This window comes from Gallinula chloropus, assembly GCF_964237585.1.
Source record: "Gallinula chloropus genome assembly, chromosome: 5".
NCBI classification, from domain to species: domain Eukaryota; kingdom Metazoa; phylum Chordata; class Aves; order Gruiformes; family Rallidae; genus Gallinula; species Gallinula chloropus.
In genome coordinates, this window is record NC_140090.1 from 22,555,961 (window position 1) to 22,575,086 (window position 19,126).

General features: G+C 39.6%; 1 protein-coding gene across 3 annotated transcripts in view; it reads left to right on the forward strand.

Annotated features, from left to right (window-relative positions):
• Nucleotides 1-19,126, forward strand: part of RAPGEF4 (Rap guanine nucleotide exchange factor 4) — a gene marked incomplete at both ends in the record, with an annotated part of 148,512 nt that overhangs the window by 84,188 nt on the left and 45,198 nt on the right. For 2 of the 3 annotated variants that reach the window (XM_084264845.1, XM_084264847.1), the window contains 4 exons: nucleotides 10,445-10,498; nucleotides 11,380-11,486; nucleotides 13,350-13,471; nucleotides 14,867-15,050. In XM_084264845.1, coding sequence (XP_084120971.1) covers nucleotides 10,445-10,498; nucleotides 11,380-11,486; nucleotides 13,350-13,471; nucleotides 14,867-15,050 — 467 coding nt within the window. The remainder of the gene's footprint in view (nucleotides 1-10,444; nucleotides 10,499-11,379; nucleotides 11,487-13,349; nucleotides 13,472-14,866; nucleotides 15,051-19,126) is intronic. The other variant, XM_084264846.1, reaches the window with a different exon arrangement.

Here is a 19,126-nt window from a genome sequence, read left to right on the forward strand (position 1 = left end):
GCTACTAATGTATCCCAGTCAGGGATAGGAGTTGTCTCTTGCATCAGAAGCCCTAGAAAGAAGTGCACTAACCTAATGAGATTACAATCCAATTTTGAACCAGAACCACCCAATAGATAAACTTCCTGAAGGACTTGGCTGAGGCAGGATAGGTAGCAGGTTCAGCACATCACCACCCTCCACTTTGACAAGCTTTTTGTAGACATCATGGGAAATGGAAGTTTTAAGGAAGGTAAGAAGGTTGTTTTGTGGATATTTGCCAAGAGCAGAATGCTTGTCTTTTCCACTGACATACAAATATGTAAATTAAACAGAAGAGCTTGAATGGTTTTTTATGTTTATGACAGAAAACTTAAAGCTGTTGAAATAAAGAAATACTTGGCTGAAAGAAGAATGTTTGCACTTTTTAAAAAATATATTCTGGTCTAGCCATCAGTGTGGGGTTGCTTTCCTTGTTTTACTTTCTTATGCTACAACCATTTACCTTTTTTAGGAAACACGTTCTGTGTAGATGGAAAACATCTATATAGATCATTAAAAATCTCCTTCTGTGCAGTAGGGTAACAGAAGGTATTGTGCTGGATATGGTTAGATTATTCCTCTTCAGTTTCGTTTTTAGCAAAAAATTATTTCTGAAAAGGATGGCAGGAAGAAGAATGAGGAGTAGATAGTAGCAGTGGAATCTGAGGCAGATGTGCTGCACTCCTTCAGTGTTTCTTCATTTCATGTATGTTCACACAATGCACTGTCCTGAGGTTGGAGAAGGAGGCACCTGGAATCACCAGAAGAGACAGAGAAGGGGTTTAAATTAACTTCTCTTCCCTACTTGCCAGAAGCTTTACCTTGTTGCTGCCCTCCCCAAGGAATTCAGGAGGTAACCTTCAATGCCCTCGAGCCCCGTCTCACTTTGATGACTTTTCCTTTCTGTGGTAAAAATCATTATAAAATGCTCAGGATGAATTTGCAGAGACTAGACTTCCAGGGTTTCAGTTGCAGCATTCAGAAGTGTTTTCAGTTGCTCATTCTCATCACTTGTCAGAGATTTGAGTAGATACTGTCATCCCCATTTTAGAGATGGAGGTGTTGATGTCCTCACAAGTGGAATGACTACCTGGGGTCACACAATACATAAACCACTAGCACCCCGGAGACAGTGGTACTGTTGCCTGATTTGGGTGGTGTTTTGACTACACTGAAGTCAAGAGTTGTACCATTGATTTTAAAAGGTTCCCAGTTTCACCCCCTACTTCACACTCATCCAGGTTTTGGCACCTTTATGTTTGGCAATGAAGCTACTTTATCAAATATTTCACTGCTGAGTCCTCTGAGGGCAGTTCTGGCATCTGAGTGTGATGGAAGCAGAGGAGAGCCCACCCAGTCCTGCTTGTCTAGAGGCATGCATACCTCCAGGGAGGTGGGAGATGTGTGCAGAGGTTACAAAGGAATCTGGGAACACGTGAAATAAATCCTCCACAAGCTCATTAGTCCTTAACTTCTCTTCAGTTTAGGTTTTGAATAGTTGCTGTGTACCTGTAGCTTGGGTGAGGGGCAGCTCTTAACAACCAGTAACCTTCCTGCCTAATATTTATCATAATTTTCATCATTACAGTTTGTTACTCAATAAGTGAATAATTTCAGGTAAACGTACTATTAAAGCCATGATACCAAGAAACTAGTAATTGTCCTGAGAGACAATGAAAAAACCACTTTATTCTTCTGTAGGTTAGAAAAAATGCAGGAGCAGAGAAACTGGTGACAATGCTGGCTTGAGATTCCTTGTGACAACTGTAGTCACACCTCTATCAGAATATCGGGAATGCTCACAGCAGAGTTAGCATTTTCTGACATTTTATTCAATGCATGCAGTGTAGTTATAGCAGCTGTTTCATTGTAGCAGGGAAGAAGAAAAATGACAGGAAAATAAGACATCATTAGCCATGTTCTGGGGGTTTTTGTGCACTGGCCATAGTCTGTTTCAATATTCTTTTTCCCTTTGACATTCACAGTGAAGTATCATTTTTGGTAATGGCTGAATCATTTTGAGTTAAAAGGACAGACATTTACAGTTTGTCAAAGAAACATTGTAGAAGTGTTAATAATGCAATTTCAATTTAACTTTCTCAAATAAATTTTCTACACTGATTACATTTGAGAATTTAAAGGGACACATTTTCCTGTTTATGCTATTAGTACATGTAGATTACTAAAATAAAGCAATTTTAGAATGTATTTTGAAATACAGCTTAGTCTTCACATTGTAATATATTTAAAGAATATAGATTTTAAAACAGTCACTGTTACTCTGAATATTTTGATAGTAGCCCATTTGCTGACACTGTTCAAAGCCTTTTGCAAAAGTAGAAATTATTAGTATTCCTCTCTCCAAAAGGGGGAAAATGAAACACGGTATGATTACAGGATTTGTGCAAGGTCATGCAGTCAATTAATTCAGAAAAAAAAAAAAAAGAATAAAATTGAGCTGCCTTAACCACTGGTCCTGAAAATTTTTACTAGTCTATTTTGCTTGGCTTAGTTTGTAGTTTGAGGTATTTAGATTACAGGTGATGTAGTTCTGTGAAACTAAAAAGATTTTAAAGATGTGATTAATTCCTGTTTCTTTGGAAGTTCCCCAATTTTGTGAACATCCTCATGACTGTGTTTTCCTCCATCCATACCTTGCCCTGCTTCCCACTTTTCTGTTTACAGAAGTTTCTTAAGAAATTACATGATTGTCTTTTGGGAACATGGGGTGTTTGAAGATGCTTTGGTAATACAGTTTTAGAGTAGACTGGCTGCAGGTCCTTTTAATACTTGCATTGATAGTAAACATAGATGAAGACCAGAAACAAGTGCTCTTTCTGGGTAATTTGCCATTTGTTAATTGCAAAGTGTTGCTAAGTCACCAATAGACCTCGCATGAGGTCAGTTATTGTCAGTTTTGGACTTTTCCAGTTCGGAGATGTGAGCTGGCACTTTGCTCTTTAGCTGCCAGTACGGTTTTGTGGAGGTTGCTGGGGAGGACAGGTTCCTTCTCTCAGCTGCTACGTACATTTGTGGGGAGATAGTGAAGAGCTGAGTGAATTGTTTCCAACATGGTAGTGATGACTGCATTTCTATTTCCACCCTTTATTGTTTTCTGGAGGAGTGTGGTGAGGTCTCCCAGCACATACAATTGTGGTCTGGGTTGGACAGAGCTCAGTCCTGGTAATGTGTCCCAACCTTCAGAAGTCCTCCTGGAAAGGAGTTTGTGCCAAGGGCTCTTACAGACTGTGCACCCTGGGGGCTGATTAGAGATTGGGACATAGGTTGTTTTCTGATGATAAGTGTTGGTTAGTGTATCAGCATGTTCCACATAGGGCTGCTCCGGAGATCTAGCACAGGCTAACAGAGCACAGAAATTCCTACAATATTGGTTACATTGTCCTTCAAATTTCAACAAAAATGCTTTTCAAGGGACCTTTTTGTGACAGGATCTTTGACCAGCTGTTTCTCTGATGTATTCACTAAGTGCATTGTTTTACCTGCAGCTTCCTAGCAGAGGTTGGTGCAGTCTGCACAGGTACATTTTCTCTGCAGATGGAAATAAGACCAATGGATTTGGATTAGGAAACTATATCCAAGACTGCTTTCCACCTGGAATGGTCCTGTATGCTCAGCTTTATCCCTGCTATTAGGTTCCTCCGTATCACTGGAAATACTCGTTTGTACTGGAAAAAGTCATCTCTGCAAAGCCCCTCACCTTTGGAATTCTTATTTGTGTCTTTGATCTGAAGTAGCTCATATAGGTGGCACATTGCAAAAAAGTAACTTTTTGGAAGTGGATGCACAGCTTTGAGAAAGAATGATAAGAATAGAAAGGGGAGGTGTTGTGTGGGAGGGCTGTGGGAACTTCTGCTAATTGTCAGCTGTACCTTAGTGTCTGGCTGTACTTTCACCAATATTGTGGGAATGAGTTTTTTGTATGTTTTATTTCCTCCCACGTCAAACAGGTAGGGCACTGATAGTCTGTCAGGAGATGTATACAGAGACATTCGAGCGTGTCAGTCATAGATGGCAGTGATCGACAGTCATCTGGAACCACTAAGAACTAAAGATGCTCTGCTTCCTGAGGTGCACTGAGGAGAATCAAATGCCACGGGCTTGACTCAAAACCCATTGAGTCAATTAGGGACTACCCCGTGATTTCAGCAGTCTTTGGATTAGGCCCTAAATCACCGATAGTAGTAAATACTGAGGGTGTAATACAAACAGACCTCTTAGTGATGTGGCTGTTGCTGCTGCCACCTTTTGACTTGTCTTGCTTTTGTCCTTTGTTTCTTCTGGATCCCCTGCCAGCCGGCAGGAAAACAGATGTCACTTGCAATTCTTTTCAGTGCCCCAGTTGGAAATAAAGGGATCAACAGTAGTGCACAGGTTTATCTGATCACCCTGGTAACCTCACATACCATGCTTAACTCCAATAAATACGGAAACTTGTGCTCAGTTCAAAGATGAGCTAAACTGAGGTCATGGGAAAAACAGGATTCATTGGCTTTTGCATTATTTCATCTTAGCTCTTTGCAATACACATTTCCTACCTTAACGTTTGAGACTGGGAAGTTAGGTCCCCTCCATCATTTCAGTCTTTATATCTAAACTGCTGTAGAAATCCTTCATTCATATGTAAAGACTCAGGAGAAACATCTCTTTACAGCTATTTAACAAGGGGAATAGAAAAAGGTATTTTTATAAGAGATGTTCTTGGAATTTATTTAGCAGATTCAAATAACTTGACAAATACAGACCTCATGTTAGGTCTCTATTATTGTCGTTCATTATATTATTTATTTGTTTGCACATGGCTTGCTCAGTGAAGTAAGAAGCACAGAAATAAAGGCAGCCCTTGCCCTATAGTTTGTAATCTAGGGCCTATTTCTCCAGAGATTAAATGTGTGCATAAAATTATACACATGAATAGTTCTATTTAAATCTATGGTATTGCTCTCATGCATAAATATTCGAGTCTTCAAAGGAATGGAAGCTAAAATTGTTGCTTTGTCTGCTTCACCCTAATTTAAATAGGGAATTTTGTGATTGGTTTCATGAAGGGTTCATTTGAATGGCCCAAATGTGAACCCATAAATGTACAGATACAGACTTTGTCGATGGTGACACTGAAAATCATTTTATCTCAGTTTTGCATGATCATTTTCTGCTTCCCCTTCCAACACCTGCAGCTTTCCCTTCTCCACTCTGCAGACCCATACATATGCCCTTTCTCCCCTACACAGGGGATTGGCAGATCACAGTAAATGGTCTGTGTGTGCATCTGTTGGCAAGGGTGTGAAGCAGGTAAAGCTCAGGCTGGTGCTGCTGTGTCGCTTTCTCTCGCGCCGAAGGAACGCTGAGAGCAGGTACCCTTGTCACTACAGCATACAGGAGATGGGTAATTGTTTGTAAACTGTTACAACTGGCTTGAATATTTGAGCTCTTCAGCAGGTAGATTTTCCCTTATTCAGGAGTCCTGGAAAATGTGATCATCAAGTAGCTGCAGTCACATGGCTCCTTGCAACGTACATATACTGCAGTCACATTAATTCTTCAAAGATACCGGAATGTGTTAAGAAGCTAATTAAACACTGCTCGCTCTGCTGTTTTATAGGGAGAGAGACTTCTTTTTTTAATTCCAACCCCTCCCTCCCCCCCAGGTGCTTTTTAAGCATCCCTTAACGGGAGATCCAGGATTGTAAGGATTTACAAAACATCCCTTGGACTTCAGCCACGTTGTGACTATTATTCTAAAATACAATCCCTTACAGAATCGATTTTTTTTCCTGAAGGGAATTTGTTGCTGGAACACCGTATCACCTGTTACCTAATTGAATTGCAGTGAACTCTAGCGCAGCCAGAGTTCACTGCAGTAGCTTTGAAAGGCAGTAACTTTCATGGAACTCTTTGCTGGACATGTCTTTTGGCTGGTAATGATGTTGTTGCCTAGTAGGAGTGACTGCCTTGCTTCCTTCAGTCCAGGCTAGCTGCTCAGGGGGTTGTTCAAACTTGTAGTTGAACTAATTTTAGGCATATAAAGGTGTCCTTGAAAATTGCATGGTGAGGCTAAAAAGTACTTCAGAAAAGCATCTAGTCTATTCCTGAGCCTCATGTACAATTGACTATAGCCGTGTCACTCCTGACAGGTACCTATGTATCCTCCCACATCTCCCTGGACTCTGTGCCAGTATTCACTGTCCACACTGCTAGAAAAGCTTCACCGCTGTCTAATCTGGGTTTTTCTTGCAGCAGTTTAAACTCTTTGCTTCACGATTTCTGCGTTATGTACTAGGCAGCTTTCTTCTTTAAAAGGCCTTTTAAATCTGAAGGGGGGGTTATCACACTTGTATTCTGCTTTTACTTATCTGAACAGCTTTGATTATTTATATTGTGCTTTCTAGTTGTTCTTGTGGCTCTCTTCTAGACAGTTTTAAAGTACAGTGGGCAAATGAGACACCATATTTTAGCTTCTTAGGCCTTATCTAGGCTGACTATCTAGTACAGCATGTGCTGCTTTCACACAGGTATGGCATTGCTTAGTCCTGTTTAATATCTATTATAAACTTTTTTTTTTCCTGTGGAGCTGCTACTAAGACACTTTTTTCCAACCCTGTCTTTATATAGATGATTCTGCCTGAAAAGTAGTCAGCACTACCTGTGTTGCATAATAGCTTCATATTTTCTTCAGACTGATGTCATGACTGTTTCAAATTGTAAATTTATTCTCCCATGTACACGCAGTGCCTCCCATCCTGAAGTCTCCTGCACAACCAGTCGGTGTACATCCTACTCCATCCCATGTAAATATTTAATAGTATCAGATTTGATATATTCTTGAACATACTGCTCAGAACAGACCTCTGTTATGACTGCCAGATGGACAGTGTTTTACTGGTAATTGCTTTCAAAATTTACTTTTCTGAAATACACATTTCCAACTGGCTTTACACCTATTTTATAAGAATTTAATCTGTGCTTTGATGAAGAAATTATCATATGAGATGGTGCCAAGTTCTTACTAAAGTAAAGGCTTGAACAACAACTTCTTCCCCAATCTAACAGTTATTACCTGGTCATGGAAAGAAATTAGATCAGCGTGGCATGATTCGTTCTTGATTTACATGTATATATTATGACGTATATATTATATATGTGTGTGTGTATATACATATGTGTCACCTCCCTGCTTTTTTCCAAGTGCTTACAAATGGAGTTTTTCTAGGAAGACAAGTTAGGCTGACATGTCTATATTTTTTCACCTCCTCTATTTTTCTGTCTTCTGCCTTCCTTAGTCCCCAAGAATTGTCAGAGGTGACTGTTGATTCCAACATGGCCACAGCACTCTAAATTGCTTCAAGCTCTTCAGGTTTCCTACATGAAATTCTATAAACCCAGACAATCTGAAAATAGCTAATTTACCTAACATTTTCTCATCCATTCTTTCACCTTTTCAGGCTGAGACTTTACTCCTTTCTCTCCTCTACACAAGATATTAGCCTTCCGTCTGCCACTGAACTTTCTAAAGAACACTGATACAAAAAATAAATCAGTTGCTTCTGGATTTCTTGAATTATCTGTCAGTAGATTTTCCTCTGTTGAGCAGTGGATCAAAACTTTCCTGCTCTTTTTTTAACTGCTAATATACTTGTGGAACAGTTTTTATAGCTCTTGACATTTCTTGATATGTCTGTGTCATGTCATATCTTTGTCTTTCCAATTTTGTCCATTATTCTTTTATTTTTTTAAACTTGCCTTTCTGTACATTTCCTTCTTGCATTTCAGTGAAGAGCTTTTTCTTTAGCTAAGTTGAGTCTTTACTATCCTACCTCTGTGCTAGGATATACTCCATGCTTGATTAGTACTGTTTCCTTAAGTAACTACCATCTCTCTTTAATTCCATTTACCTTACACTTGCTCCGCCATGACCTGCTTCAGGAATTTAGCTATTAGTATTCTGGTTTTATGGATTTTGTTCTTCCTGATCCATTGTTTCTTACTGGACGTCTTCTTTGATGTTCTTAAATCCTGTGTGATCTAGTCTAGGTGATCCTGCTCTGGCAGGAGGATTTCACTAGATGATCTTTCAAGGTCCCTTCCAACTCCAGCGTTCCATGATTTCCCTCTGTAAGTTCTGACACGTGATCATTTCAGGATCACCTTCACCTGCGTTACTTTCTGTCTTCACAGCTGGTCCTCTGTATTGGTCAGGATCAAATGTAGGTGCACAAACTTCCTGCTGCTTTCTGCAGATTCTTGTGCTGTGCTCTAGCTTTCACCCTGGGTGTTTTATGTCCTTTCGGGTTGAATAAAATTTCTTCTAAATACTTTCTTGTATTTTGCTTTGATTAGGATGGGAGATTTATTGTCAAATCTTCACCCATATTTGATTTTTTCAACTATTTGTTTTATGCATTTTTGTCATAGGCTCTGAAGAGCAAAGATGGGATTTTCACTAGTCTATCACTGTAAAAGTCTCTTACAATTTTTCTTATGAATTTTATCTCTCCTGTGAAGTATATTGCTAACTAGAATGAAAATCTGGAAACTAGATTGGGTATATTGTGCTTTATTGATATAAAAACAATCTTAAGAATACTAAACTTAAAAATAGTATTCATAATGACTTTAATGCCAATTTAGCCAACATTTATATATACATTTGCCTGTAGTCTCGGTGAACTTGATGAGGACTTGAAATCCCTTTAAAAGAAAATGGAATCAAAAATCATTAATACTCATAGTGATAGCTCTGATTGAATTATTTATATACCCATAGAAGCTTTTACTTGTTGGTTTTGTTTGTGTTAGAGGCATCTTTCAAAATATTCTAGCTATTCTTAGCATGCAAGTGTAGACAGTCTAAAGTATGCTCCACACAGTTCCAGAAATGAAGAAACATTGAGGGATGTTCTACCTCCCTTATGGTGGGACAGAAATGTTTATAACTTACATGAGTCTTAGAAAATTTTTTTACTTATTAATTAGAAAATTCAGGAATCCGAATTTAATTTCATTGATTTGTCTTTTCAGTAACTTATTGTAAATTATGGGTATATATGAAAAAACATTTGCACTGTTTTCCATATACAGGTCTCTCCATTAAGGTTAAATTATCTTTATTGATTTCTGTCATGTGCTTCCCTCACTTTCCCCTTCCCAGCTGACCTGCTCCCCCTGTGCCTTTGTAGCTCCTAGCACTATTTGCTTGCTGTGAGGACTTTGTCACATCATTAAAGTCCTCTGGGAGCTGACAAACAGATACCCAGTGTAAGAAAACCCAACCTGGCAACCCAGCAGTACATGGCAAATGTTTCACTGTACTTCCAACCTAGCTGTCCTGCCGCTGCTGTGACTGCCAAGGGCTGAGGTAGAAGGTCTTGCCCTCTGTGTTGGGTGTGATCTGCCCAGTCAGCAAGCCCACAGTGCCAGCCAAATTCAGCCCTCACATCATGTCTCCTGACATTTCCCACTGGAAGTAAATTTGGTCCATGCTGTTAACTGCCAGTCCCAACAAAGCAAAACATCTTCCCATCATTCTGAGGTGGCTGCTGAAGTTCAGTTTTATTCTCCTTTGTCTTCGTTTCTGTTGTCCTTTAACCCTCTGTTTTCCTTTTTCCTCTGTTGTGCAATGTGCTTCCTGTCTCCCCTCTCCTTTCACCTGTTTGTTATGTGCCCATTTTTCCATTTCTCTCATCCCCTTCTGCTTCTCTCTTGCAGAGCCCTGATAACCTTCCCTTTTGCTCTTCCCTTTGCAGAACCAAATCATCTGCTTTACTCTTTTCTTTTTCCTTCACTGTCCCCTTTGTGAAAGTCCTTCCCCAGGTCTGTACGAGTGGCCTGCGCTCTCTTGCATTTCAGAGAGCTCTAGGGAGCCATTACAAAAGGGCTGCTGGCTAGGCCTGGTAGTTTAGAATAAAACAGAGTGGAAGCAGAGCTTTTTCTTCATTCCTGTTTCTTGTGTTACACTGCAAGGGAGAAGAAAGCTGGATAGAAAACAGTGCTGAAGGAGGAGAAAGTTTCCGTGGTTGGGGACTGAATGGTGGAGGCCATGTGGAGGAAGGCTGTTGTGCTCAGTGTGTGTTGAGGGCAGCAAGCGGAAGAGCTTGCTATGCCCATGTAGCCTCAGATCTGGTGTGATTTTTGCCTGCTTTGTTAGTATCTTAGAAAGTCTAACGTGCATTTGTTTATTCATCTTCACACGTCATGTCACTGTGTTAATTTGCTGAGCATTAAGAGCGAAATCTGTCTTTAGGATTTCTTTGGAGAGCTTTGTCTACTCAAGTCCCTTGGGCAGAGCTTGGATTTACACATCATTCTTTGTTTTCACAGATTCTTCGTTCAGTGTTTTTGTTCTAGCCCTTATTTTATTTTACTGCTCAACCTTTAAAAATGTATTTAATTTCATTTTATTTTTCAGACACCTCTTATTGAACCTCACATCCCACATCGCCCTACTAAAACCATTGCCCAGGTAATAGGACATAGGTGTGCTGTAGAGCCAGGCCACTAGGCAAATAAAAATAACTCCTGTTTCCAGCAGTGTGATGCATATCAGCTCAAGTGATGCTTTCTGTTAGATGTGTTAAGTATGTGTGCTGCTTTTGTCTGGGATAGGGTTAATTTTCTTCATAGTAGCTGGTACAAGGCTGTGTGTTTGGATTTGTGCTTAAAACAGTGTTGAGTACTGTTTCGTTACTGCTGAGCAGGGCTTACATGGAGCCAAGACCTTTGCTGTTTCTCACCCCACCCCAACAGTGGGTGAAAGTGCAAAAGGAGCTGGGACGGGGCGCAGCCGAGACAGCTGACCTCAACTGACCAAAGGGATAGCCCATACCATATGGCGTCATGCTCAGCACATGAAGCTGGGGGAAGAAGACACAAGGGGGGCAATGTTCAAAGTGATGGCATTTGTCTTCCCAAGTCACTGTTATGCGTGATGTGGAGCCCTGCTTTCCTGGAAATGGCTGAAGACCTGCCTGCCCATGGGAAGTGGGGAATGAATTCCTGGTTTTGCTTTGCTTGTGTGAGCGGCTTTTGCTTTACTTATTAAACTGTCTTTATCTCAATCCACAAGTTTTCTCACTTTTACTCTTCTGATTCTCTCCCCAGTCCCACCAGGGGAGTGAGCTGTTTGGTGCTTAGCTGCCAGCAGAGGTTAAATCGTGAGAGTATGTGAGACTTAAAATCCTGAATATATACTCTATTGCTCTGCAAAAGTATCATCTGGGCAAGGACTTTTAATTAATGGAAAAAAAGAGCTTGTGCTTTGTTTTGCAGAGGGCAGTACAGAGATTGCAGAAAGTTTTAAAATCTGTGTGTCTTGGTCCCTTTTTTTTCTCCTTGATCACCAAGGTTCCTTCAGAAAAGATCCTCAGAGCTGGAAAGATTTTGCGGAATACAATTCTGTCCCGAGCCCCTCACATGATAAGAGATCGTAAATACCATCTGAAGACTTACAGGTGTGTGAGCTGATTGTATAGAGGTCTCTGAATTTTTATGCCTGCCATCCTCTGATTTGTGATTTATGCCTTACCATACTTGCAGGTCTCAAAAGGTCTGAAATTATTCTGTGATGCTATTTGAGACTGGATGTTATGCAGTCTTTAATGGGCCTGGTAAATCTTTTCTGAAGTAATTTGACTGGAAATTGAGTCCATGATTGTGAACAGAGTATTCACATACAAAAACTCTTCCAAAGTTAATAGCATAGTTAGCTGGAATATTCTGTGCAATATCAGGTTAAAATGTAGATTCTGTTCTCTTTCTATATCAGTAAGAGATAATAGGAAAGCTCATTAATATATTATATGTTACTGTACTGATTGCTACAGCGGTGTTGCTCAGTGTGGAGTTCTGAAAATTGATCTGGTGAGAAACATTCCTTATGTAGATTTTCTGTTAGAGTGAAAATTATTTTTTTCTGTGTATTGCCAGGCTTTCTTCTCTTCCTGCTGGTGGCAGCACTGACTTGCTGAAGTGAGATAACAATGGCACTTGTAGAATAGGAATCTGACTTTAGGGAGTCAGGATCTATCTACTGTTGGCTTAAGGAACAATCAATTTGTTTTAGTGTCTAATGTTTAAATCGAATACCCAATGTATTATTCAGAGTATATTTAAATAAAAATTGGTTCAAAATCTTTTTCTAAATAGCAAATCAATGTGTTGCTTAGAGATAAGTGCATTGATTTTCCATATTTCAGTCAAAAATGTATTTAATATGATGCAAGATATTTAGAGCTTGCGAGCTGAGAATATATCACAATATGAGATTGCTCATTGTTCTAGAAGAACAAAAGAGCTTGTATGACAATAAAGACCAACACTTATCCAAACAAACTGTACCATTTTATATTATACATAACTTGGGAAAACTCTCAGGGTTCTGTCTTTGGGTTGTTTTGGTTTTTTTTAAATATGGAAAGTCAAAATTTAGATTGGATCCAAGAGAGAGAAAGTTTTGTCATCAAAATGGGATTTTAATTGGAAGAATTATTTAAGCTAAATTTCAGCAACTTCAGTATTATCTGTTTTCTTGGTCTCTGAAAGTGATGCAAGAAGTGTGGAGCCACAAGAGTCTGTCCAGAAGGACTAGCCAGCTTCCTTTCTGTTCTCTATGTGATCAGTTATAGATACACAAGTGTTTGATCACACTGCTTATTTGCTTCTGTCCTGTGCTCGGGAGTGTTATGTGTAAAAAAATTCGTGTAGTGACCATGTGACCTTTTGGCTTTTTCCTGCTTTTTGGGCATTCTCCAGAATCTGACGCCTGCTGTTGTCTGCCTCAGGGTCAGTCAGGAGCTGTGAAGTGACCAGCACCTAGCATGAGAGAGCCTCAGAAACACTGTACACCGAACATTGTGGCCAATGTTTGGATCAAATGGAGGAACACCCTCCTAACATTCACTCTTCCTGTGGAAGCTGTTCTCATTGCAAAGCTTTTGCAGTGTGAGGTGGCTACTTTCATGCAGGATCCTGAAAAGCGTGAGGTGCTTGTTCTCCCTTGGTGTACTGGTAAGGTTTCCTTTGAAACCCAGGTTGGATATTGTTGCACTGGTGCAACAGGTTTTGTACCAGGTGGCACAGGCTCATTCTGATCCTCTGAACTTCACTTTTCCCAAAACACTTCTTGTTCTGCTGAGGTGATCCTTTCAAAACTGAACACTGGTATTTCAACCATATATGTGTAGATGGTGACATTGTGTTTTCGGTAGGGAGATTTGACTAAGGTTATACCGAGTTTAAGGTATCGCTGTTCTCGGCAGACACTGTTGGTCATCTCAGTTGGCTAGCTCCCTTTTCATTTTCTATTTGTCCTTCAGGCAATGCTGTGTGGGGACAGAACTAGTTGACTGGATGATGCAGCAAAGTCCTTGTGTCCATTCACGAACGCAGGCTGTTGGCATGTGGCAAGTATTGCTGGAAGAAGGTGTTCTTAACCATGGTAAGATACAGAAAATGGATCATGAGCCCAAAAAAAATGCTACAGAGCAGCCTGTTCATTCATAAGTGCAAGCGTAACACACAGACAGTATTGTGTGAATCTTGCTACTAATATTCCTTTTTAACGTATGATAATATCGAAAAAGAAGTTAATAATTTATAATAATAACTCTAATTATACTTAGGACTACAGTGGCTTGTGATTATATTGCAAAAGCTGTGTAGCACTCAGACCAAAACCAAGAGATGCATTACCATTCACCAAACCGATCTTCATCAAAGATATGCAGCATGTGGAAGTGAATGTGAGCATTTGTGTTTGCTCAGACACATAATTTTGGAATGATTTTCAGGGTTTTGGAACAGTTCCCAAATCCAGCACTCCCGATAATCCAGTGCAGAGATCTGGGATTTTTTGTTAGTTTTCTGACTGTATTTTATATTGATTTGCAGCTTACATTTGGCAGGATTTACTTGGTAACAGGTTATTACAGCCCTCAATTGGTTAGCTTTCTAAAGCAATATTCATATTTGAAGCTTTGCATGTACATTTTTATTAAGTTCAGAAGAGCAGCTCTATTACAGCACACTTCCATTTATCCTCTGTTGTGCTTCCCAAATCCCAGGGAGAAATTTCCACATTGAGAAGACAGATTGTTTCCATGGCTTCCTTACCCTAAGGGCTCTAGCTTTAATTCCTGCCAAATATTCCCTTGAACTCCCAGGGGCAAGCTCTTACAAGCCGTATCACAGTATCCAACTCAACACATCTCTCTGACTTGCTTGGAAGACCAAGGGTTTGTCCTTCGCCATGTCATAGCCTCTCTTTAGAAGTCTTCTCTTGGTAGTCTTTCCGTTAAGTTCTTCCACCAGGACACAGGTCAGTGAACTTGCCCCTGGGATTATATCTTGATGTACATCTCTGGTACATCAGAAAGAGTTTAGATCCTTTTGTTAACCTTTTAGCCCTTTCTGAAACATGTAGGGCAATGTGTTCATGCTAGAGAACCCCTCTTAGAAATTCATAATGTAACTGTTTCCTGAGTGTGAATTCTTTGCTTAAGTGAAATGGTTTGAAACAATAAGAACAAAACCAGATTTAATTAGAAAAAACCACACACGTGCACACATGCAAATTTATGTATACAAACCCACAACACATGTATATAGAAGCCTTTTGGAAAGTATTTTTAGTACACAGTTTAAAAGTGTACCCTCCAAGCTACATAATTTGGACATACCTGAGAAATAAAGGTTTTTAACATGCCTGCAGTTTCTCTGTAGCTTTCTTTTCCTCCTTAACCAATATTTCTGATATATATGATGCTACACAGATTTCTATATGGTTAACATTAATGAGAGGAGCTTAATATTTGATATGTTATGTTGTTTTCAGTGGATCAGGAGCACCACTTTCAAGACAAATACTTATTCTATCGATTTTTGGACGATGAGCATGAAGATGCCCCTTTGCCAACTGAGGAAGAGAAAAAGGAATGTGATGAGGAGCTACAGGACACTATCCTTCTGCTGTCTCAGATTGGGCCAGACGCTCATATGAGGATGATTCTCAGAAAACCGTAAGCAGATTAATAGGTTAATACATGGATTTTTCCTGTGACCTTCCCTGTGACATGGAAACATTTATTATCTGTGTGTATTGTCTGCATTTATTATCAGACATCCTTTGGCCAGTTATTTCACTTCAGTGCCAGTTTGTTCAATGTCTGAAGTTTTTAAGTCCATATTAAGTAGTTTCTAGTCCTTATTTATGCCTGTAGTTGGACTGTGTGTTGAGAGTAACCATCAAAGTCCATGAATGCCATTGTGCTCACCTTGAGGAAAATGCTGCCTTATGAGGCTGTATTTCATTTCTGAGTCTCCCCAAAAGTAAGTTGCAGGTAACAGAAGAGTCCTGTTCCATTAACACTGTCTGTGTAGACATACCATTCAATTAACTGTGCTGCTTTCAGTTATTGTGAGTAGAGTGGTAGGATGGCAGCACAGCAGGTACCTTTCAATTACAGTCATTAGTGGCAGCCATTAATTAGATACATCCTTGGTAGAACTTTATTGAATTAAGATAGGCTGGACTTGGCCTGTTGTAGTTTGCTAGCAAGGTATGAAATGTGGCTCTGTGGGTTTATTTACCCATTCTTATTGTTGTAAAAGAAATATATTAAAAAAAAAAAAGTGTTTCTGTACCTAGACCGTGGAGGGTGTCTGCCCAGTGTCTGCTCAACCTTTTCACAGCTCCCAGATCATGTCCTCTCACTCATCAGCTGGCTAACCATCCCTTTAGCAGTACATTCTGGTCACACTGAAAACTCTGCTACAGGCCTTTTTTACAGGCAGCTTTATAGTGACTTCAAAGCAACCACCATAACCTCTGTTTGACCTGCCACAGAAGACAACGTCCTCATTATGCAGGTAGTGTGAAGGGCCGCTGAAGACATATTTTACTGCTAATTAAGCACACTGAGAATAATGAATTACTTAAGGTCATCTTCACTGAAGATTACTTGTAATGGTCAGATGAAGAAAGATAAGTACACAAAGCTGGACCCTGCTCCTTTGGGGCCTTTGTCAAAGTTTGTCATAGGATGGGATTGGGACCTGTCTACAATATGAGACCATTTACTATACTAAAAATGTTTTGAACTACTTAATAGAAGTGCTTGCTCCTATTGTGTTTCTATCTGTATCTTTTCCCCACTCCGTTCTGGTCCCTGTATTGTCTGTTTGGATTGTAAGGTCATTTAGACAACACTTTTCCAAAAACTTGCTGAAAGCATTGAATTTCAAAAAGGACCATCAGATACTTATTCCTATAAAAACATGTAACACTGCCACACAGCAGTAGCTTTAATGCTAGAAATTCTTTTTCCTCTGTTTATTAGAACTTTACTCAAATACAACCAAAGGAACGCTCATTCCCTGTCACACAAAATACACTGACAAATCAGACTGGGAGTGTGACGTTTCCATAAACCTTTATGGTGTCGGTGAATTGAGATGTTTTCTCCTGACAGAGATGTCCTGTGTCTTCTCCACTGAGCAAAAGAGGGCTTCTTGCACCCATGAGCAGAAGCCAGCCATTAGGAGACTGTGAGCTGTGACCCTGCAGCTCTGCACTGCCTCTTTTGCCTCAGGCAGACTGAGCAGGTCGGCACTTGGAGAATTGCCACTTTAGGGTTATTGTGGTCTTTGGCTGTCTACTGCATTTGCTTTCCATTGTGACTTTGGGAGCAGTCAGTGTAAGTTTAGCCTGTCAGGATCAATATTAATTATCAGAGGACTGAAAAGCTGGAATGATGCTGTGGAAAGTACCACTCTCCCTTCTGCATCATCACTTGTACAGCATCACCTGAAAGAATATTCATAGGAGATTTTTCATGCAGTATAGTGAGTGGAAAGAGGTTGTCTCAAGACTGACAGCCATCAGACATGTTTTCCTATTCCTGAAAGTGCTTATTTTTGCTGCCCTTTGCTCATGGAAGCGAGCTTGTACTGTCAGGCACCATATTAACTACTGTTCTGGTATTTGGTTTACACACATTATGATTTTGTTAGTTGAAAATCCACCCTGGGCTGAGCTGTATCAAAGCTGTTAAAACCTCCATGAATCCTCAGAGTCCTGCCAGTTTTGACTAGACACTGTTACAGCTGCCAAAAGTTCAAGGAATTGTCAGGGCTTCAGAGACACTGGCTGTAGCTGACCTGAGCAAGACCCTCAATTTTCAAACCAGCACAGCTGCATTTTGCAATAGTCACCATTTCCGGAGAGGTTGCAGAACTCAGATAATTACCCTGAAAGAAATAAGACAATATTCTTTGATGAGAAGATTACTTTGAGAATTTGATTGTATAATGAAGCTGTTGCTTTGAAAGGTACTTTCTATTGTTCAAAATCTGAAAATCTCTAGCAAAAAGTGTCACTTGTTTTGACAGCCGACTTAAAAAATTCTCTGTTTATTACATTAACTGCAGCATTTTAACTGTCAAACTGTGAAAGAATGTTCTATAGTTTAAAAAACAGAATAGAGCTCAGGGAAATTTTTGGCAGGCTCTTGTTGCTATTGGGTGGGGTTTTTTTCTTCGGAAACACATACACTGTGAATGTGAAAATAGCTTTTTGTGAAGTAGCAAACACAGCTCTCTGCTCCTTATAATGCCTGAAGCACAGGTGCAGACCTTGAGCAAGTCCCTGGGAAAAAATACTGTAGAATTAACACAGCTCTTCCTTACAAGCATTTCAATCCTTCAATATGAAAATACATCCTGAAAACATTTTTCTAGTTATTTTATTGGTGTTCATATATAGCTAACTGATTCTAAACCCTAATTAAATAGGATGCTATAGTACAAAGCTAAACAAAATAATTACAGGAGTCTTTAAAGGAAGAATTATATTAACCAGACAACAGTATTTAACTCTGATAATGTTATGGATTCTATTCTTTTTTAATATTCTAGGCCACAGTATGTTAGCAGTATGACTGAAACAATAAATCTGTGTTACATATTCTTGGTGGCTTCACTCAGAAAAAACTTTTTCTCAGTACAGAGAGTGTTTGATTCCACATGTGATCAGTAACTGAATTTTAGTGTTGCTTGCAGAAGTAAGCTTCACAATGATATGGAGAGGAAGTGAAAACAGTGCAAAACCATATATATACACTAAAAGAATGTAATTGTTGCTAAGTATATATAGCTTCTTGAAGGTTTTGCAAAAATTAAGCGAGGCATATTCATTCTGTTGTTCTTAGAATGTTTTATTTAGATATTCTACCCAGCTGGTAGTAGTAAGAAACAAACCAGATTTCTTCTTAAAGACTCCATAAAGTATTAAGTTCCATAGTCCTTGGTAGAGTTTCCTGCCAACGACATTTAATAAACCAAGTGTTATTCCTGGGACAGGAAATGCATGTTGTCTTTCCACCTACCGGTTCACTGACATTTACGAGTGTTATATGTGGTAAATGGTATTTATGGAGTTAACCAAGGAGCACCCATTCAAGTGCAAAGGTTAGGTAATTAGCTTCTGTGCTAGAGTAAGTGAACATGCATCCACTTTCACGCTCAGACACAGGTAGTGGGTAACATTATTCGTGTCTCCTATATATTCTTTATGGTACTTCAAGACAGAATTTATACTCTGGAAATATATGCTTATTTGTTGTGTAATCACAATGTTATGTGGTCTCTGATCTTTTCCCTTGTTCTTACTAGCTGAGAATTTTCTGGTTAGCTGTGTAATAAAAATAATCAGTGATATTGCTTGAACGTACATAGTTTATCAATGGCAAAGTGCTATGTTATTGTCAACAACCTGGCCACGGAGGAGCTCAATGTCTCTGACCTTGATAAATTCTCCAAACACTGAATGTTTTTTATTGATCACTTAATATCACCTGAGTTGTCCTGTCCATTAATGTGTAGCCTTGTTCTCTACCCATTCCATTTATTATCCTGTCTATAACCAGCTATTGCTGTTAGAATGCGTCCCCTGCAGAAACTAGGTCTTTACACAGCAGGATCCTACAAATCAACATCAGTGGGTCACCACACAGGTTTTACAGAAGCAGTGATGCCTAATATCTCTCCACGTGACATCTGCAGGAGCAGAAGTAAAGACTGAGTACATCCACTATAG